Genomic DNA, 22,813 nt, shown 5'->3' with positions numbered 1-22,813 from the left:
GAGTCTTCCTTTATGCCTTTGTAACTATTTTTCTTTCAGTCTGTCTTTTCTCTCTCTCTTCATCTCTTTCTCTACATTTGTCTCATTGTATCCTTTGCTCTAATTCTCTCTCTCTCTCTCCCCCCCCCCCCTCTCTGGAGAATAGATCCAGACTTTATCGTTGAATTGTCCTGAAAACCACCTTGCCAGGCTGATAGGGATTGATGACTTCATTTGAGAGAGCAATTTGTGTGCGTGCGTGCTGTACGTGTGTCTTCCTCACCTGTTTTGCTTCCAACCAGGGATCCTATGTTGCTCTCATCGGCCACTGAAACAAGAGAAACACACGTTAATACATATTGACAGACACACTTGTGCGCGCACACGCACACACACACACACACACGCGCACACACACACACACACATACACACACACACACAAAGACACAGGCGGCTACACACAGTTTTAATATTACATGACGACTATTTTGTGACCCGCCACGTGGCGGAGAGACGCCAAACCTAACTCGCCAAAGCTAAAATATGCCCGCCATTGGCGGGTGGCGGGCTCTAATTTCGGGCCCTGACCGTGGCTAATGCTAGCTGTTAGCTGTGGGCTAATGTTAGTTACATGGCAGTAAAACACCACTGAATGACCAATTTGATATATCTTTCAAACATTTTGTCATGCTGTTTCCATACAGCCCACCAGCGTTGGCTAGTTGTTGATATTTATAACGATATTGTAGCTCGAATATGATGTTTTTCTCAATGGAAACTATCATAGCGCTGTTTCCGGTAAATATTTCCGGTCTGAGTGCAGACAAAGAGTATAGTGAGACAAGAGGAGATGCTCTTCTGCTTCTTTCACAACAGTGTGCGTGCATTGGAACAAACTAGCGGGTGGAATCTGCTGCCTTTCTTTTTTAAATCAAGAGGCATGCCGTTTTGCCAGAGATCTGGGGGGTAAGTCAGCCTGCGTCCACATGTTCCTCATCACTGACTGACTTGCAGTCTGTTGAGCCTTCCGCTCAGGCTTCACTTCTCTCTCCATCACTCCATCTCTACTGTCTCTCCATTTTTCCTCTACCTCTGCCAAGCATCTTTTCTGATGTCAAGTCAGTTTGACTGCTACTGAAGTCACTTCCTCTCCTTCTCTCCCGACCCTCTCTCACTTCATTCCTCACTCTTTGCTTCACCTCCCACCCCCACCCCCCTCTCTCTCTCTCTCTCTCTCTCTCCACCCTGTAATCTTACTGTATATATCTCCTTCAATCCATTCTTCCACTCCAGGAGACAAGCTCTGGCTTGGACACATGAAGCCTATGCAAAAGCAGTCTCTTAAAACAGCCACATTGCTCCCGCAATTTTCAAATGCTTCCACCCTACCCGTCTGTATTTCAAGCTGGGAAAACTTGGCCAAAGCGGAAAGGGAAACTCTAAAAATAAGGAGCGATGACAGGAGGGGGATGTCCCGGATGTCCCGCCTAAAGGCAGGTGATTGGAGAAATACGAGCGGATGTCCCGCCTATCTGCTCGAGAAGAGTTGCGATCGGGATGAGCGACTTTTGAGCCCATGTAGCTGTGGAGGGCCAGGCTATCTGGACGGGTGGAGGAGCGGAGGGGGCGCTGTGAGGTTTGGAACCTGACCATAGATTGCAGATACGGAGGAGCTGTCTGGTGCACTGCCCTGTGGCCAGTACCAGTGTCTTGAATTTGATGCTTGCCAAGATGGGAAGCCAGCGAAGGTGCCGGCAGAAATTTCCTCCTCTTCTTCTCATTCCATCCTGTGATTTTCTCCTCTGTCTCCCTTGATCACTGTTCTCTCCATACGTGCTCCTCCATAATCCGCCTTTCACTTTCCCCTTCTCTCCCCCCACTCTCCCTCCTTCCCAAAGCCACAAAGCGGACACATGCCAACAGGGAACACGTTGACTAGTAGCACTGGGCCAAACACACTCAAAACACACACACACACACACACACACGCACGCGCACGCGCACGCGCACACACACACACACACACACACACACACACACACACACACACACACACACACACACAGACACACACACACACACACACAGCATAACAGCTTGTTTCTCATTAGAAAACTATTTGCTGGAAGAAGCCATGTTAGTGGTTGGGTTTTGTGGGCTGTGTGTGTGTGTGTGTGTGTGTGTGTGTGTGTGTGCGTGTGTGTGCGTGTGCATGTGTGTTGGGGGTGGGGGCCCCTCTGGTGTCTATATGTGCGTCTAACAGCATCTGTCTGCGGCTAACCGACATGACTACTTCAGCAGCCTAGCAGCTGTGTGTGTGTGTGTGTGTGTGTGTGTGTGTGTGTATGCGCCTGCCTACTTCAGCAGATTATTAGTAGATGCCACGTGTGATTTCACATATTACAGAGGCATGTTACTATGGAGAGACTCACAATGGGAATCAAACTTAAATAAGACAATTCAGTGTTTCCCCTAGAAAAATGTTCAGGCCTGGAGGGATTTCGAAACGTACCCCGACCGCAACGGTGTGGGCCCTCGCTGGCGACGCTAAACTTTTGCTAACCTGTTCGCATCTATGTTCGCAATGGCATCCCAAGTATCATCATACTATTATGGGATGCGATGCGAACAGTTGACACGTTTTGGAACAGCGCTGCACGCTGGCACAATGCTCCTAAAAGCAAAATGCTTATTGTTTTGAATGATTTGGCATCTTCTATTACTGTCCACTGTCAACACCAGTATTGTTGTATTGTAATAATATGCCATAAAGGTTTATTTAAATTTTGGGGAGAGCAGGGGGCCTGGCGGGCCTGTAGAATGGTAGGGGAAACACTGCACATTCAAACATATTTACATACAAACATACACACAAACACTGATGTAATTACATATTGGCAGCAGACTTTTAAGAAATGGCCATAAATATACCATAAAACTTCAAATAAACGCTGAGAAATAGACGACGGTCCCAAATACGGTAGACGCTGGGTATTTTTCATTACGGTATGTTTTTGTGTTGCGCTCAGACTAAATTCACAGTCACTTACAGTAATGATGTATGTGTTTTTGGCGGAAGTCAGTCATCTGGTTTGGCAAGACGAGAGATTGTACTTTCTCCCCCCTGTCAGACAGTGTTCCTACATAACTGACATGTTTCAAGTATGCATACCGCATTGTTTGATGCTACGGACTGTACGGACGGAGTCAGCGTGTTAGACTGGAGACGCTGTCTGGTTTCCATATTAAGGACAACATGGGAGCACTGCTGGTAACGTTAGTTAGCATTGTAAAAGTGCATTTCTGTCAGTGGAACAGCGATCATAAATGCACTATGGATTATATCAGACATGTATTGGAAACATTTGGTAAGTCTGCTTGTTGCACAACACTCTATTGTCTGATAGAGCTTGGTTAGCGAACGTTAGCTGCTGCCTCCTGCTATTGCTAACGTTACTATAACGTTGCTATAATCAACTGCTTCTTTCCAATGAAACACAAACAACAGAATGTGAGCGGGAGGCTAATGTTGTTTCAAATACAGTATAGCTGTTTGGCAGAGGGAGAAGAGGAGACCAATGAACTGGTAGCGTACCGGTAGTTGACAATGATGATGATGATGATGATGAAGGATATCTCAGTTTTGTTGCCTTATTTGTTTTTGTTTGTTCCAATCCGTACTACAATACTAGGCATGTTCAAAACTGCGTGTACCTACCTTCTTGTGTCCACTAAGTACTATCATACTGGTTTAAATAAGAAATTTGATACTTTCCAATATTTGCTGAGCAAGAATTCTGTGCAAAAATAATTTAACGCCGGTCCCAAATAGCCTGGAATTTTTTTGGGGTAAATAAACACCCGGGCGTCTATTTGAAGTTGGTACTTGGATGAAAATAAGAATAAAAACTTAAAGGAGAGCAGATAGAGATAGACAAAGAAAGACAATGGCATTGACACAGAGAGAGAGAGAGACAGAGAGAGAGAGAGACATGCAGAGACAGAGAGACTTGGAGATTGAAAGTCAGAAAGAGAGAGAAACGCTGCGGTGCTTGTGTCTACAGTGAAATCCTGCTGGCGCCACTGAAAACAAGATATCTAAATAGCTAGTTAGTAGGGGTGGGGGAAAAAATCGATACACCATAGTATCGCGATATTTTGCCTGACGATATTGTATCGATATTTGGACGATATAAAAAAAATAAAAAATTGCAGGCCATGCCAGGCCACCAGGCATCTGCCCGAAGCGCCCGATGTTGCAGTCCTGCAGTGGCGTATTGAGTCCAGAGAAGCTTAATAATGTAGGCTACATTTTGGGCAAAAACAAAACAAAACAAAAAAACACTGCATGTTTTACGGTACTTCCGGTGAGGTCAAGGAAAAGGTAGGAAAAGGAGTTACGGTAGACAATATATCAAAATATCACAATATTCAATATATCGCAATATTCAATATATCGCAATATTGGCGATATCGCAATACTATCGTATCGTGACTCAAGTATCGTTTTAGTATCGTATCGTGGGCATCTGGTGATTCCCACCCCTACTAGTTAGTAATGATAATAGTGTGCGTGTGTGTGTGTGTGTGTGTGTGAGTGTGTGAGAGAGAGAGAGAGAGAGAGAGAGAGAGAGAGAATACATGAGACTTGACCTACACTACAGGGGGTGTATAGGGGGAACCCGTGGTGTAGGTCAAGTCTATCACGTATAGGTCAAGAACAATACATGACAGACTTGACCTACACCAGGTCCCCCTTATAGAGTAGATGGTCTGATTAGATGCTAGAGCACATTGCTGCAACATTTGCATACTAATGAGGAAAAAATTACTTCTTATGCTAGAACTCAATGCGTTAAGGTACAGCGTTTGTTTTTATACAGACATTTGGTAATTAAGGCATTAGGTAGCTTAATCAATGACATCATTAGCATAACTGGCTAGGTTTAATACATCCTGGTGATTCTGGCAGGACATTAGGCAGCTCAAGTGCCTCTTATAATTAGGGTGAGTTTGCTCTGGCCAGTAATCAGTGTTGGCGGTAACCTGTAATCACATTGCATGTGCCTGTAACGAGTAGTGTAACGTGCTACGGATCCAAAATTCAGTAATCACATTACAGTTACTAAATCAAACAATTATGTTGTTACCCGTTACTTGCGTTACATAAGTTCTTCAATTACCTGTGAGATCGGGATCTGGAATCTGCAGGATTATCTACAAAACATAATCAAGCCTGCATTTCCATGCATGTCGCACAACAGCTGACTTTAAGGTGGGAAAAGAATGCTATAGCAGAATCGATGGGCTGGAGGGATGGTGAGGAGTGATGATTGGTTAGGTTTAGGCATGAGGAGTGACAATTGGTTAAGGTTCAGGCCAATCAGAGGCAGAGTCGTCCCTCCGGCTGATCCATTCTAGCATCAAGCCCCAGCTAGAGACGTTTATGGATATGGGACAAAACTGGCAGAGTGGTTTACAACTTTTGAGGGGTGGACATATGCACATTACTTTCAATGTGTTGTGCAAAAGGCGTGAGTCTCCTGAGTCTCATGCATGTAATTCACTGGAGGGGTGAAGAGGGCCAGGTCAGACATTCCGGATGCCCTTAGAGCCACCAGGATTTCTGTGTCTTGCTCAAGGACACTTTGAAAAGGGTTGCGGTTTGCCTGTTGTATAGTCTCTCAAGCGAGACTGTCTCTTCTACATTCTGCAAATGCATAGTCTGTACTTCAGGCACACAGAGCCTGGTCAAAGGAAGTTGAGGGAGAAAAAACGCTTGAGACCGGAGGAAGTTCGAACCGATGCAGGTGATTGGAGAAATATTTCTCCAATCACCTGCCTTTCTTCTCAGGCCTTCTTCAGCGTGTCGCTGAAGAAGGCCTGTTTGGCTGAAACGTCCGTTGTCGCTGTCTCCCAGATGATGGATTAAAACCTTTGAAAGGACATTCAAGTGTGCTGGCTTTCTCTCCTTTTAGTCATTGCTTTGTGCCTTGAGTTTTTATCTATCAGTGAGTGTGCTCGCTACTTCTGTCGTATGCTGCATATGCCTGAAGAGGGAGTGACTTTGGCTCCACTCAGTTCTTCTAAAAGAGAGAACATTGTTTCATATGCGGTCGAGGGCTTCTCAGTCTTTACAGTGAGTGTGCTATGTCTGTTAAAAGTTAAATACTCTGTCAACATATGTATATAAAAAATAAAAAAACTCTGTCAACATCTGTTGTGGCGGTCAAAATCCTTAGTCCAGCAGGGACAGCTCCAGAGCTCTTAGTCCAGCAGGGACAGTTCCAGAGCTATTAGTCCAGCAGGGACAGCTCCAGAGCTCTTAGTCCAGCAGGGACAGCTCCAGAGCTCTTAGTCCAGCAGGGACAGCTCCAGAGCTCTTAGTCCAGCAGGGACAGCTCCAGAGCTCTTAGTCCAGCAGGGACAGCTCCAGAGCTCTTAGTCCAGCAGGGACAGCTCCAGAGCTATTAGTCCAGCAGGGACAGCTCCAGAGCTATTAGTCCAGCAGGGACATAATGTAGCTCCAGAGCTTGGAGGTCTTCACCAGTCTTCTACACATGGCTCAAAACTGCCTCGAAAACCTACACCTTATCTGTTTCCCCACTCCTAGTGAAAATGTACTATCAGGAAAGACAGATGAAGTGTCTACTGTAAACAAAACAAAGAGAAGGCTATACAGTATAAACATAGAGTCAGTCATGTTTGTAGCTGTGACCAGCAGCTCTAGAGGTCACTCTGTCGGTTGGTCCACAATTATGAAAAATGTGCACATCTGGTCGCAACTATTGCAAATTCACACTTAATTCAAGTAGAAATAGCCGCCCCATGCCACACACACACACACACACACACACACACACACACACACACACACACACACACACACACACACACACACACACACACACACACACACACACACTCAGCTGGCAGTGGAGCCACCTTGAGGAGGAGGGCTGTTTGAGGTGGCATTAAAACAGTAAGCTATTGTTTTCTTCATCCATTGAAGCACATGCACACACACAGGTTGAGGTGGTATGCTGGCTCACATTGGCCACAGAAGTGACGTCTCACGCTCGGAGTCCTCTCTGAACTTCTCTGTGCAACAGTCTATAACACAAGGGACTACTGTTGCCAACAATCTCATTCTGAAGGAATGGAAGTCCCCATCTTCACCCTTCTTTTCAAATGTGGTTGACGGACATGACTTCTGTTATATGGATGGAGAGACTTAGGTTCCTGAGGACCAACTCACTTAAGAAGTTTTCGGCTGTTTGGGATCCATTTCTGGCCTACCTCGATGAGGTTAGGGGCGACAGTTGACTTGCCTGGCTGGTTTCTCGTGGACCCATTGCATGGGATTCCATGCATTATGTTCCTTACAAGCACATAAACACGTTGTGTGGTTGGTAGCACCACATTGTAATATTGAATGTCTAATATATATGTATCCATTGTTTTGTTTTTTGTTTTTTCCGGTATCTGAGCCTGTTCTGTCCTGTTTGTGTATTGTTAAAAAAATAATTAAAATAAAATAAGAAGTGACGTCTCACACTATGGTTTTCTATACCTATCCTAACAGAAGTGATGTCTCACACTGTGGGTTTCTATATCTATCCTAACAGAAGTGATGTCTCACACTGTGGGTTTCTATTAGGGGTGGGAATCGCTGAGTAGCTCACGATACGATATGGTCACGATACTTGGCCCTCGATAACGATATTATCACGATACAGCGATTCTGCGATAATCGATATATTGGAAGACGATACATCACGATATCTGTGTAACTGAAGAGAAAAAAATACCCCTAAAAGGCAAGAAGCAGGTATTATGTATTTATTAGCAGAATTGACATGAACTCTCTCAGAGTTCACTCACTCACTCATAACATTTTCGATACCACGGAGGAAAAGTTACACATTAAGTCTTTTTATTATTATTATTAAAACAAGAAAACCTATATAACCTACCTACCTATATAATTTCTAAAAGTAGATATTAATGAGCAAACATTTCCATTCATGTAGCCTACAGTATTTATGTTTTTGTTTCAACTACAAACATAAATAAACGTCAACTTGAAACTATGTTTCAACTACCACACACAGCATAATATTTTAGCCCGTTTTTTTTTTTTTTTTAAATAAACATATCGATACTTGGTGCCAGTGTATCGATAACGTATCGCAAGTGGAAATATCGCGATACCGTGAGTATCGATATTTTGTCCCACCCCTAGTTTCTATACCTATCCTAACAGAAGTGATGTCTCACACTGTGGGTTTCTATACCTATCCTAACAGAAGTGATGTCTCACACTGTGGGTTTCTATACCTATCCTAACAGAAGTGATGTCTCACACTATGGGTTTCTATATCTATCCTAACAGAAGTGATGTCTCACACTGTGGGTTTCTATACCTATCCTAACAGAAGTGATGTCTCACACTGTGGGTTTCTATATCTATCCTAACAGAAGTGATGTCTCACACTGTGGGTTTCTATACCTATCCTAACAGAAGTGATGTCTCACACTATGGGTTTCTATATCTATCCTAACAGAAGTGATGTCTCACACTGTGGGTTTCTATACCTATCCTAACAGAAGTGATGTCTCACACTGTGGGTTTCTATACCTATCCTAACAGAAGTGATGTCTCACACTGTGGGTTTCTATATCTATCCTAACAGAAGTGATGTCTCACACTGTGGGTTTCTATATCTATCCTAACAGAAGTGATGTCTCACACTGTGGGTTTCTATACCTATCCTAACAGAAGTGATGTCTCACACTATGGGTTTCTATACCTATCCTAACAGAAGTGATGTCTCACACTGTGGGTTTCTATATCTATCCTAACAGAAGTGATGTCTCACACTGTGGGTTTCTATACCTATCCTAACAGAAGTGATGTCTCACACTGTGGGTTTCTATACCTATCCTAACAGAAGTGATGTCTCACACTGTGGGTTTCTATATCTATCCTAACAGAAGTGTGTCTCACACTGTGGGTTTCTATACCTATCCTAACAGAAGTGATGTCTCACACTATGGGTTTCTATACCTATCCTAACAGAAGTGATGTCTCACACTGTGGGTTTCTATACCTATCCTAACAGAAGTGATGTCTCACACTGTGGGTTTCTATACCTATCCTAACAGAAGTGATGTCTCACACTGTGGGTTTCTATACCTATCCTAACAGAAGTGATGTCTCACACTGTGGGTTTCTATACCTATCCTAACAGAAGTGATGTCTCACACTATGGGTTTCTATACCTATCCTAACAGAAGTGATGTCTCACACTGTGGGTTTCTATATCTATCCTAACAGAAGTGATGTCTCACACTGTGGGTTTCTATACCTATCCTAACAGAAGTGATGTCTCACACTGTGGGTTTCTATACCTATCCTAACAGAAGTGATGTCTCACACTGTGGGTTTCTATATCTATCCTAACAGAAGTGTGTCTCACACTGTGGGTTTCTATATCTATCCTAACAGAAGTGATGTCTCACACTGTGGGTTTCTATATCTATCCTAACAGAAGTGATGTCTCACACTGTGGGTTTCTATATCTATCCTAACAGAAGTGATGTCTCACACTATGGGTTTCTATACCTATCCTAACAGAAGTGATGTCTCACACTATGGGTTTCTATATCTATCCTAACAGAAGTGATGTCTCACACTGTGGGTTTCTATATCTATCCTAACAGAAGTGATGTCTCACACTGTGGGTTTCTATATCTATCCTAACAGAAGTGATGTCTCACACTGTGGGTTTCTATACCTATCCTAACAGAAGTGATGTCTCACACTTAGGGCTTTCACACCGGCAGGGCTCCGTGCCGGTTCCGGTTCCAGAATCCTAATCTGAACTGGCCGGCGCGTTCAGACCGAAAAAAGAATTGGTTCGGAACCTGAAAAGTTGGTTCTCAGCGGAACCAAAAAATAGTTGGTTTTCCTTGGGAACCGTGACATCATCAGTGGGCGTGTCTCATTCTAGGCTGTGAAAACGAGCAGGAAGGAGAAGAAGGCAGTGACAACATGGAGAAAAATAATTTGCAGTGGTCTCCTGAGGAAACCAAATGTTTAGTGGCGATTTGGGCATCTACCGAATCTCAAGAAAAGCTAGAAAGCAGTACAAGAAAGAGCAAGTCGTATGCCGAACTTGCAGAAGAGATGGCCAAGGCTGGGTTCACTTGAATGCCAGACCAAATAATTAATAAACTTAAAAAAATAAAAAATAAACTGAAGAAGGACTACCGAATAACGTCCTCCCCCTTTGGTTCTGCTTAAACTGGTGTGAACACGGGCTGGTTCGCCAGAAAGCACCAAGGTTCTGAGACTCCAGAACGGAGCCGGAGCCAGAACCAGAACCGTGTCTGTCTGAAAGCGCTAACTGTGGGTTTCTATACCTATCCTAACAGAAGTGATGTCTCACACTGTGGGTTTCTATACAGTTTCTATCCTAACAGAAGTGATGTCTCACACTGTGGGTTTCTATATCTATCCTAACAGAAGTGATGTCTCACACTGTGGGTTTCTATACCTATCCTAACAGAAGTGATGTCTCACACTATGGGTTTCTATATCTATCCTAACAGAAGTGATGTCTCACACTGTGGGTTTCTATATCTATCCTAACAGAAGTGATGTCTCACACTGTGGGTTTCTATATCTATCCTAACAGAAGTGATGTCTCACACTATGGGTTTCTATATCTATCCTAACAGAAGTGATGTCTCACACTATGGGTTTCTATACCTATCCTAACAGAAGTGATGTCTCACACTATGGGTTTCTATATCTATCCTAACAGAAGTGATGTCTCACACTGTGGGTTTCTATATCTATCCTAACAGAAGTGATGTCTCACACTGTGGGTTTCTATATATATCCTAACAGAAGTGATGTCTCACACTGTGGGTTTCTATATCTATCCTAACAGAAGTGATGTCTCACACTGTGGGTTTCTATATCTATCCTAACAGAAGTGATGTCTCACACTGTGGGTTTCTATATCTATCCTAACAGAAGTGATGTCTCACACTGTGGGTTTCTATACCTATCCTAACAGAAGTGATGTCTCACACTGTGGGTTTCTATATCTATCCTAACAGAAGTGATGTCTCACACTATGGGTTCTATATCTATCCTAACAGAAGTGATGTCTCACACTGTGGCTTTCTATACCTATCCTAACAGAAGTGCCTAAGGTGCAATTGGAATCCTGCAGCACAACGTGAGTCCTTTCTCCTTTTCTTTGTCTGAGAGTTAAAACAAGAGAAAGGAGAGAGAGGGTAAGAGAGAGAGACACAGAGAAAGAGCCAGAGCGAGACAGAGAGAAACTTGAGAGTCAGATAGAGAGAGAAACAGGGGATGAGTCCATAATTATTATAGATAGTGAGAAGTTATGCAAAGAGAAAACCATTATGTCACTCATCCACCCACTCCCACTTCCTCCTCCCTTCTGTCTTTACGTTGACTTCCTCCCTACCTGTCTGTCTCTTTTCCTCCACATCTGCAATGCCAATGCTCTCACTGTTTTAATTAAGAAGGAAAACAATCGAATGTTTCATTATTCATGAGGGCAAAGGCGCTTATATTATTGGCTTATCTTTTATTAATGCCACACTACTAACTTCACTACTAATGTGCTTTCACACAGACAGACAAACAAAAACACACACACACACACATACACACACACACACACACACACACACACACACACACACACACACACACACACACACTGATAGAAGACAGATACAGACAGTCACAGACACACAGTTGACAAATACATTGAAACACACACAGTATGTACAGTAGGAAGCACACACTGCGCACACTAACATACACACACACGCTCACACATACATTACATTATTGTAATTAGTCTATGTCTTTGCTTGATTTCTGCTGCATGCTTCATGTGTTATTTGTGATGTTATGGTTGTTATGGTATATGCTTGTTTGATTTTTTGTGGATCACATGACTTTTGTATTTGCTTATAATGCGTAGAGATGAAATTTCTTCTATAAGCCTCTAGGGATTTTTTAAATCTCACCTACACAATTTGTAGGTAAAAGTAAAACTTAATAGTAATGATTCCACTTGATGTCTGGATGACTAACAATCCTATACCAAGTGTGTGTGCGTGCACACACCCACACCCGCACAATCTGGATTCACATGATCTCTCACAAATCATGACAACCCAAAAAGCCATGCAAGAGATTCCCCAGCTGTGTGTGTGTGTGTGTGTGTGTGTGTGTGTGCATGCGTGCGTGCGTGTGTGTGTGTGTGTGTGTGTGTGTGTGTGCATGTGTGTGTGTGTGGCTTTGAGCAACATGTCAACATGTCATGTAGCAGCCATGCATCAGTGATGAGTGTATTTAGAGGAGGCAGCACAGTAACTCCTCTGTGGATAAGATGCATGCAGCCGCCGTGCAGGGCAGATATACAGAAACGTCTCCCCACCAGTGTGCTGCTGGTTCTGAGTCGTACCCAGGTCCATGCTCTTGGAGGCTTTAACGTGCTGGTACTGCCGCTGGTTCTGGTTCTGGATCTGGGTCGGAGACTGGGGTCCAACTGGGCTAGGAGTGAGGGAGGTCTCCCTGGAACACATTAATAAGCCAGAGTCACTACAGAAGTGTTGGCGGGGGTCACATGTTGCAAAGCAAAGTATGTTTTGAGGTAACTACTTATCCATTCATTTATCCATTCATTTTTGTCCGCCCAAATTAAACAGAGGTGTTCATGTTAACTAAGGTATTGTGGTTGGGTTGAGGCATGAAGTCACTGAGGTTAAGGTTGGAGCAAGCGTACGCTCAAGGCTGTTCAATAATGGTTAGTTCTTGCTTATTAAGCATTAACTAAACATTAATTAATGTACCCTGATTGTAAAGTGTTACCAATAAAATGATAACCATTATTATGATACAGGGAGTACATTAAGCCTGCATGCCATTTAGATATGAATCATTACTGGTCAGGGCCTTTTGTTTCATTGATCATACAAGACATGACATGAACACATTACAGACATATAGACACAAATGCTCGCTTGCACACACACACACACGGACGGACGCGCACGCTCACGCACGCGCACACACACACACACACACACACACACACACACACACACACACACACACACACACACACACACACACACACACATTTGCTGTAGGTACGAGTGCTGGGTAGAGTTGTTGAAGTCGGTTTCATGTCGGGACAGCTCCTCCTCATCCTCTTCCTCGTCCATGTGAGAATAACTCCCATTGGTCACTGAGGAGAGACAGAACACCAATCAGCATACAGGATATAAGGAATAGGGAAATTATGCGACATCTGAAAGTTGTTTGATATCGGTTGATGCAGAATGGAATTTAACAATGGTGCTGTTGTTCAGCAGCTTTGTTAAGTATAGCACAAACTTTCTCAAATGTATCAATAAACCAAACTAAATGCCACTATACTATTCACACTCATAATTCGCTACATTCTAAAAGATGACAAACGTTTACTAGTCTTAACAAAAAATCACGCTCATACTCTTGAGAAATAGGATGGGGGGGAACACAGCCAATGCACAAAGAGTGCTGCAGAGACAAAGAGCACTGATATGGTTGTGTCTGTGTGATGAACGAGTTTGACAACCTGATACACACACACGCACACACACACGCACGCACGCACACACACACACACACACACACGCACACACACACACCCATGCTCAACTTACGTACAGTCATCACTTCTCAGAACGCATAGCTGCCACAAAACACAGACTGACTCCCAGTAGAGACGTTGGAGCTGGAGGAAAACAAAGTATGGCCATCTTCTGAAGATATCACATCTACTCATCTCTCTCTGTCTCCCTCTCTCCATCTCTCCCTACTAATCTCTCACCGCTATTTTCCTTCTGCTCCCCTTCTTGCAATCTAATATTTTGGCTGTCATTTATCTCTCCGCTCAAATCTCTCATAAATCATTTTATCTTCCCACTCAGTTTTCAGACTTTTTTTCCCCTAAACTTCCTCCCTCCTCGTCTCTTCCAGCACCTTAATCAGTGGAACTGTCAAAAACACATTCTTCTTCCACCTCACACACACACACACACACACACACACACACACACACACACACACACACACACACACACACACACACACAAAGCTGCTCTCACTCACTCCCACGCTTTGAAGTGAAGAAGGCATTTGTTGTGTGGAATGTGGATCAATAGCAGTTTGCTCTGATAGCAGCTATATGAATCTGCCTCTTTTTTCCACCTAACTCATCTCCTCCACTTCCATCCGTCTTATTCTACAACTTGTCTGTCTACTCGTCTCTCTCTCTCTCTCTCTCTCTCTCTCTCTCTCTCTCTCTCTCTCTCTCTCTCTCTCTCTCTCTCTCTCTCTCTCTCTCTCTCGCTCTCTTCTCAAATCCCCCGGCCGCATCCTCTTCCTCCCCTTTTCGAGGGGAAACCACTACATCAAGAGTTCCGCATATCGATCCCATGTGACAGGGACTGCTGTTTTGGGTAACATAGGCCAAGGTCATTTTTCAGTTTTGTACAGATTGTGAAAGTGAAGATTGTAAGCTTTCAGATGAGGTGTCACACGTTGAAATCTGGAAACAGTTGAAGAAGCAGAGATACCCATAAATGCAACATGCAGGATTCACTTTAATAGCCACAGTAGGTAATCCGATCACAAATCACGGTGCCCTGGGTGTTTTGGGCCGGCCATGGGGCTCACAGGGTGCGGAGAGTCAGCTTGGCACAACACCGTCACAACTTTCTCAAAAGCAATCTACTGTTACCTCACACCACAAACCTGTATGGTCGGGAATTATGTAGCCTAATAAAACCATGACAAACAAATTCTCATTTTTAAATCAAGGTGTGTTTTTTCTGCAATGTAGGCTATAGTTGAAAATCAACGTGGTATTCCGAGGAGAGAAGAGTGTGTGCAGGTGTCCATGCCGTGCGTAAATGTATCCAAGCAAGGATTTCCTGCACTGCCCGGAGAATACTGTCTGCGCTCAGGCGTACGCCTGGCGTAGTGGTTTTTTTGCGCTAAGACCAGCTATTTGGTGTCGTTAAAATTGAGAGCACCCAAGGCCATTTTTTCTAACACATTGCGCTGGAACGCCTATTTTGGCACGGTCAAGGCCCAAACCTCTCTTTGCGCTCGGAACATACCGACGGTATCTTTGCCAGAGCGCAAAATGACACTTGCGGGAGGGAGATGATAGGCTAGAGGCCCACGGACACGCCTGGGCCACGCCTACACCTGTGTCTGTGCTTAGATCCCAGCGCAAAACTGGACAGTGGAGGCAGACGATAGCCCTGATTTGTGGGGGCTTTCGGGTCTCATTGAAGAGGCGGACAGCAGTTTATGGTACCGCCAGACCTCAGTCTTCTGCCATGGGGGAGGGCCTCAAAGAGTTTTTGGCCTTGGTGGGAGGGGTCGCCATGATTTTCCAAGAATCTTCAGCATCCTGGCAGTGTGCAGGTACTGAAGGGATGGCACGGGGGATGATGTGCTGCAATCTGGAGATGTCCTTGAGGGCAGCAGCAGCATGCCAGACAGTGATGGAGGGGGTGAGGATGGACTCGACGGTGGAGGTGTAGTAGAAAAGCACCTTGAACTTCCTCAGCCGCCACAGGAAGTACATCCTCAGTTGTGCCTCCTTGGTGAGCGCTGTGATGTTCATCTCCCATTTCAGGTCCTGGCTGACTCCAGTGGACTCCAGTCCACAGTGTTAACTGGGGAATCACCCAGGGTGATGGGGTAAGGCGGGGCTGCACTAGCCTGGGTAAACCCAGCCTTCAACATGACGTCACAGGCTATGCCTGTAGCGTAAATTCTTCATGACTGATAGCACATAGAGGTCACGTGGAGGCTGCACCCTGGATGTGTGTGTGTATATATACATTATATATATATATACATACATACACATACAGTACATATACATGTATGTATGTACGGTATATATATATATATATATATATATATATATATATATATATACACATGTTCCCCCTTTCTTAAAAAACAAACATTTATCTTAATTTGTGTGATTACTTGTTACCCCTGTCACCACCAGATGGTGTCACATATGGCTTGTGAAGCCAGGGCCTCTGTCTGTCATTGAAAGCCACTGAAAGCATTTGGGCAGAGTCAAACAGTAAATAATACATCAACACTGGAGGACAAAATGATGAGTTGACAATGACTTTTCTCCAAAGAGATTACCCCCCCCCCCCCCCCCCCCCCTCCATACAGTTAATAGGTGTCTGGCTTCAATTGGATTGATTTTTATTTTGCCATAACCGTGTTCTAAAGATGTCTGCTCCGTTTTCCGTTTAAAAACATTTCAACAACTTTTGAAGCAAATCAAGCATGGTGTATCATACAAACCCCATCACTGGATACCATTTTGGTTTTAATGAAAATAAACTGATAGTAGACTAGATAAACTAAGCAGTACATGAGGAAAATCTTTGCATCACCAAGCAGATTTAAGTATGCATGTGTGTGTGTGTGTGTGTGTGGGTGCGCATGCGTACGTGTGTGTGTGTGTGTGTGTGTGTGTGTGTGTGTGTGTGTGTGTGTGTGTGTGTGTGTGTGCATGGAGGGGAGGGGGGAATGCATAACATTTGAAATTAGACCTTTTTTCATTTCTCTCCATCAAGTAGAGTAGAGCAACTCTCCAGAGAGAAAGAGAGGGAAGAAAGAAAGTGAGGAAAAGCAAAGGATAGAGAAATGAGAGAGATGGGAATACTTATGGCAGAGAGAGAGTGAGATACAGGGCGGGATACGAGATAAAGAGAGAGAGATAATGATCTGTAAATGCAACAAACATAACACATCTGCATACATACATATGGAGGGAATCATTAAACTAAATTTATTCTTCTGTAAAACACACATGGGTGCCAGAAGGATTTCACCATTTTAATTTGGACTTCAATGCCAAGTAAAGCCGATGTGGCATGTGAAATAGTTCAATACGGGTGTGGTATGGTTATAGGCACGCACATACTGTACCTGTGTGTATATATAAATGTATACTGTATACTGTATATGCACACTACACACATTATAACGCACACAAACCTGGGTATCGCCACTGATTTCCAGATCCGATACACAAGGTCCCGATTCGATTCAATTTCCGATTTCAGACGATTCGAAATCGATATTTATGTACAATCTGAATTTTGCTTGGATATGAACAACATTCTCAAAGAACTAATGCTGTAAGTTATACAAGGAAGGAACCCTCTAACCTGGTGCATTATTAAAAATATTAATGTTTACAGATGTTTACAAAATCTCTCGGATCCAAACTGTGCAAGTCTAACTGGGCTAAAGCTTCAAGCTTCACGGGAAAAGGCATTATCATTTATTAAAAGATCGATGTTGGGATTCATGAATCGATATTGGTTCCTTCAAATTACAGTATCAATTTGTGTGGATGCACACAGAAACACATAAAGGGGCATGTGCCCACATACAGTACATACACACAAATTGTCACCCCACACACACTCGCACAAACAAACACACACACACACACACACACACACACACACACACACACACACACACACACACACACACACACACACACACACACACACACACACACACACACACACACACACACACACACACACACTCGCACAAGCTAGAGTGTGTATGCAAATTACATCACAGTTGAGGTGAATTTGAACAGCTCAGTGTATTCAAGGTCAGGGCTGTTTACCAGACTCAATGAGAACAAACAGGCAAACAAAAACCACTGTTTAATAAAGGGCAACAGGCCCTGAACCAGCACTACTACACACACACACACACACTTGCACAAATACAGGCATGCATACAGGCAGATGCAAACATAGAGACCGACAGACAGAAATAGACAAGGACACAGTCACAATCAACACACAATATAGAGGTGGGTACAGGTAGAGTGAGAGAGAAAGCGAGATATGAAACAAGCAAAACAAAAACAGACAAAGCCCAGTAATAACAGACAAACACAGCAACATTGAGAAACATGAGAGACCAATTAAAGCAGAGAGGGAGAGTGCTGGGACAGAGAAATGAAAGGAAAAATAGGGGCAGAATACTGTAGTCTCTAATTAAGGCCACAATAAGGATGGATGGCAATTTTTTTTCTTTGTTTGTTTTTAGTTTGTTTCATCTTCACAGACATTGTTTATTTTTCATGATTATTCTCATTTGATGCTTTATTGAACTTATTGCAAATGATCTGCCCACCTTTGATGCTGTTCAAATGGCAAAAATAAAAGGGAACAAACATAACTCAGAACTCAAACATACTGGCCCTGATTTGAATCCGTACAAAGTAGAATGGAAAAGTAGATCAAGTACACCTTGGCCCTGTTTGTATCTTATCCACTCACCATTGGATGCATAGATGCTATTGGCCACCATGGGAAGGTAGTTGTTGGGGCCGTTGTCCTGACTGACCAATCCTGTCTGACCATTTGGTGGATTGACCAATCCAGGCAGGCCAGAGGAGCTGTCAAATGACCGATTGGGTGACACCCCATGTTCCTAAAATAGAGAGAAAACAAACACTTGAGATATACAGAAGCCTGAAATTAGACTTTGTAGCACGCAAGGATGACTAAAGTAGAACAACTGTGAGGTAACAGTGTTTTACAAAACTTGACTATGTACCTAAAGTATGAAGCATGGCGAAAAAACATGAAATTTTGATAATTTTGCAAACTATGTATTACTTTCTTTACTGTTATTACAACTTTTACATAAATGTCTGTAGAGTTTGCCTATATCTCGCCAAAATCAATGGCTCTTGAAATATGCGTTGTCCCCGAAAAACATGTGAAAGTATGTAGGAGACTGTGATGGCAGCTTCAGAGAAAGCTCCATCCCCTTTGGACCTGCCTGCTGTTATCTGACTTGGTTTGATCCCCACCGGGGATCAATAAAGTTATTCTGATTGTGATTGGCAGGAGGAGAGAGAACTGGTCCAAAACGGCTTTTAGTGGTTCAGTTGGAGCCGCAGCAGCCATGGTGGGGGGAAGGGACAGAGCTGAGAGCTAGGAAGGAAGGAAGGAAGGAGATGAAAATTCAAGTCAAATGAAATGATGATGGGAGAGAGGGAGAGGGAGAGGGAGATGAAGCTATGTGTGCATTCTGTGGAGCCAGCAAGCCTCCTCCTGCTCATCTTAAAGGGATAGTTCTAATTTTTTCACGTGGGGTTGTATGAGGTACTTATCGATAGTTAGTGGGCTACCCACAATAGAATGAATCCAACAGCGGAGCAGCTCTGACAGGGAAACACAGCTCTCTGCTTCTGTGGATAGGGGTCATGAGCAAAAATGAGTATGTAAGTATGTGTGTAGCTATCGGTTGGCTGTCAGCCCCACACTTAAGCTGCGTTCACACCGACCTATTAAAGTTTTTCGCTGGCATCGAGTTTACATACAAAGTCAATGCAAACGAGCGATTGAGTGTATATTCGCCCGGGAGAAAAATCGCTGGGCGTCCGAGCGACAGAAACAGAGCGATAGGGAGAAAATTCGCTCGTCGCCCGAGATGAAATATCCCAACTCGAGCGAAATTACGCTGGCATCAGTCGCTCGCTGTTCAACGCTGATTGGCTGCCGTGTGAGAGTGAGTCAAGGATCACACTGGCTTGGAACAAACCGCTGGTTTATTGTGTGGCAACAAACCGCATTGACAGCTGATTGACAAGCTGAGAGCTGACATGATGTGAAGTCTGTACTACCGGTACAGCTCGCGTTAGGAGCAAGCTGATAGGCTCAGCTTGTAAACAACTACGGTGGCTCGTAGTGGACAAATATCACGACATTGCGTAACGTTATAGCCCCCAGATTTCCATCAATTATTGTGCCTGTTGACGAGCGATTTAAACAGAGCGACAGAGTGATTCCAAAGGGTTGAATTGAGCGACAGAGAGAAAAATAAACACAGCTTTACAGGGATTTGCGAGCCACATGACTCTTGTTAGAGTCGGGCTGAATTTCAGCTTGGTCGGGCATTGTTTGCCGTGCAGTGTACAGGGTAGGGGTGTCACCACACATCAACCTGCATCGATTCAATGATCAACCATCCAACTGCATCGATGCACAGTGAAAACATCAAGATAAATTGCTATAACGCACCATAAAATAAATTTTATATATTTATTATTTATAATATAATATAATAATATAATATAATATAAAATAATATAATAATTATATGATATATAATGATATATTAATTATATATATATATATATATTTTTTTTTTAATGGCGAGTAGCACGCAAGAAAAAGAGGGAGATGATATTTCGCTCCCCCCTCCGATATACAGTAAATCAACCGTGTGGAAATATTTAGTTTTTCTTAGGGGGGGGGGAGAAGACAGGAAAAGGGACAAATCGCATGGCGTATGCAAAAAATGTGAATGTGAGTTAAAATACTGGGGAAACACTACGGCTCTCACACAGCTGAAGCAGAGCCACAAGTCCATTCCCCGCTCAGTGCCTTTTCTCAATGCTTTACACTCACCTGACCATACCTCATAGATGTGCCTGACAGGTTGGTCAAGCTGTGGCAACAGCCTGCCTCTTTGAGGTTTCCTCCTATCACAACTGATATGAACGAGAAAAACACTGGCAGGAGACAGCCGCTGATCCTCAGCTGCCTTTTTTCTCTCCCCGATTCATCTACAGTTCTTTATAGTTCTTATATAGTTTGTTGGTGCTGCTGACTTGCATGTGTGTGTGAGGGACAGATGCCTTGCTGCCTGCCCCGGAGCTTACATTCTAAACAAAGCTTTATTGACAATTGCCAGAATGGACGGCAGGGCCAGACAAGCCTTTTTATTATATATTTTACAGACAGACAGACAGACAGACAGACAGACAGACAGACAGACAGACAGACAGATCAGTGATTGGTCCAAAACTGTTTATTTTATATATTAATGATATTTGCAAAGTTACAGATTTGTTAAAATTTGTCATTTTTGCAGACGATACAAATTAATTTTGTTCTGGTAAAAAATTGAAATTAACTTTTGAGTGATGTTGAACGGGAGTTGGAAAACCTCAAAACTTGGTTTGATGTCAATAAATAAACTATCACTGAATATTAAGAAAACTAAGTATATGGTGTTTGGAAATCAGAAAGGAGTTGATGATGATATTGAATTAAAAATCTGTAATACTGACATTGAAAGAGTATTTGAGACCAAATTCCTTGGGGTTGTGATTGATCATAAACTGTCATGGAAACAACATGTAGATTACCGTAAATTCCGGACTATAAGACGCACCGGTCTATAAGCCGCACCTTCAAAGGTGACTATTTTTTTCTTCTATAAGCCGCACCGGTCTATAAGCCGCGGGTGTTTTGATGTTTAATTACCATATGTAAGGCTTCGTGCACAGAGGGGATTGTCGGGAACAGATGGCTGTTTGGGGAAGCTCCCATTTATTAACATTTCAACAAAACAAAAGTCAGGTCACTAATCCCCAGACAAAATCACACATTGTGGTATTTTTTGTTTTTTTTACAGTGCACACAGTGTCCGCGGTGTGGTGAAAAGAGGGCAAGAGAGGAAATTAAAACAGAAGTGGATTTATAGTTAGAAAGAGTGCTAAAGAAGAGAGAATTCCGTTTTTTATTTTTTTATTTTAGTTACTCACAGTACTATTGACCAGTCCAACTCAAAAGATATTCGGCAGTTTCACTTTGAGCTCTTGTTCCGCCGCTGGGCACACAGTGTCCGCGGTGTGGTGAAAAGAGGGCAAGAGAGGAAATTAAAACAGAAGTGGATTTATAGTTAGAAAGAGTGCTAAAGATAGTCCGGTCTGGTTATGACGAGTCTCGCTGGGTACAGTACGCCAAAGCGATATCCATTGACTCGATGATGCTGTTGTATGTTGCGCGTTTCTGTTGCACCAACGCGGAGAGGTCCTGCGGACGAAAAAGCGCGTACCCTCCCAGGTGAGGGGCTTCTTCCCCGCAGCCTGGAGGATGAGTTGACGGTCGGGCCAGCGGAGTAGGCAGATGAAGATGGCCCTCGGTGGCAGGCCGGGGTCTGGACGTGGCCGAGGCGCCCGGTGTGCGGGAGAAAGGAGGAGGAGGAGAAACCGCCACCTCCACAGCCAGCCACCTCACACACCCCAACTGTTTAATAGTGCCCGGCTCGCATGCCTCTCGGTCGGCTGGCCGGACAATATGCACCCCGCTGCAGCAGCAGCTTCGGGAGGTTTTCTCACTGTGTTCGGGACTTCGGCTCTAACTCGGCCAGATGGCTGGACACGAGTGAAACTCTTCACGGTTGCATTATTTTCTTTAGTGAGTGAGTGGATGGACTTCTGCACGTTTTCAAACTTGTTTTCAAGCTGCTCAAAACCTCTGAGCGATGTCGGACTTAATCGATAGTGTTTCACGGAGTAAAAGTTTAGCCCAAGCGGTGTATCTCCAGCCTCCAGCAGGTGAGTCATTTCCTCATTCATGGCGTGATTGCTTCGTCTTTTTCTTTCTGCTTACCTGTGTTGTGTTATGTTATGTTATGTTATGTTGTTAAAAGAGGGCAAGAGAGGAAATTAAAACAGAAGTGGATTTATAGTTAGAAAGAGTGCTAAAAAAGAGAGATTTTTTTTTTTTTTTTGGAAAAAATCCATAGATAAGGGGGCAGGGGGCAAAAAAGGCCAAAAAACGGGAAAAAAGCCGCGGCTTATAGTCCGGAATTTACGGTATATCAAAGGGAAAATTTC

At 43.6% G+C, this 22,813-nt stretch overlaps 1 protein-coding gene across 1 annotated transcript in view; it reads right to left on the bottom strand.

Annotated features, from left to right (window-relative positions):
- The window catches only part of LOC310777830 (partitioning defective 3 homolog B-like), a gene marked incomplete at both ends in the record, with an annotated part of 422,164 nt that overhangs the window by 207,204 nt on the left and 192,147 nt on the right, over positions 1-22,813 (bottom strand). The window contains 4 exons of the mRNA XM_083638182.1: positions 263-307; positions 12,479-12,615; positions 13,183-13,291; positions 18,453-18,606. Of these exons, the coding sequence (XP_083494308.1) occupies positions 263-307; positions 12,479-12,615; positions 13,183-13,291; positions 18,453-18,606 (445 nt within the window). The remainder of the gene's footprint in view (positions 1-262; positions 308-12,478; positions 12,616-13,182; positions 13,292-18,452; positions 18,607-22,813) is intronic.

The sequence above is a fragment of the Poromitra crassiceps genome (assembly GCF_964638095.1).
Source record: "Poromitra crassiceps genome assembly, chromosome: 6".
NCBI classification, from domain to species: domain Eukaryota; kingdom Metazoa; phylum Chordata; class Actinopteri; order Beryciformes; family Melamphaidae; genus Poromitra; species Poromitra crassiceps.
Note: the sequence above shows the minus strand (reverse complement) of the source record. Positions and strands in the feature narration are given on the sequence as shown.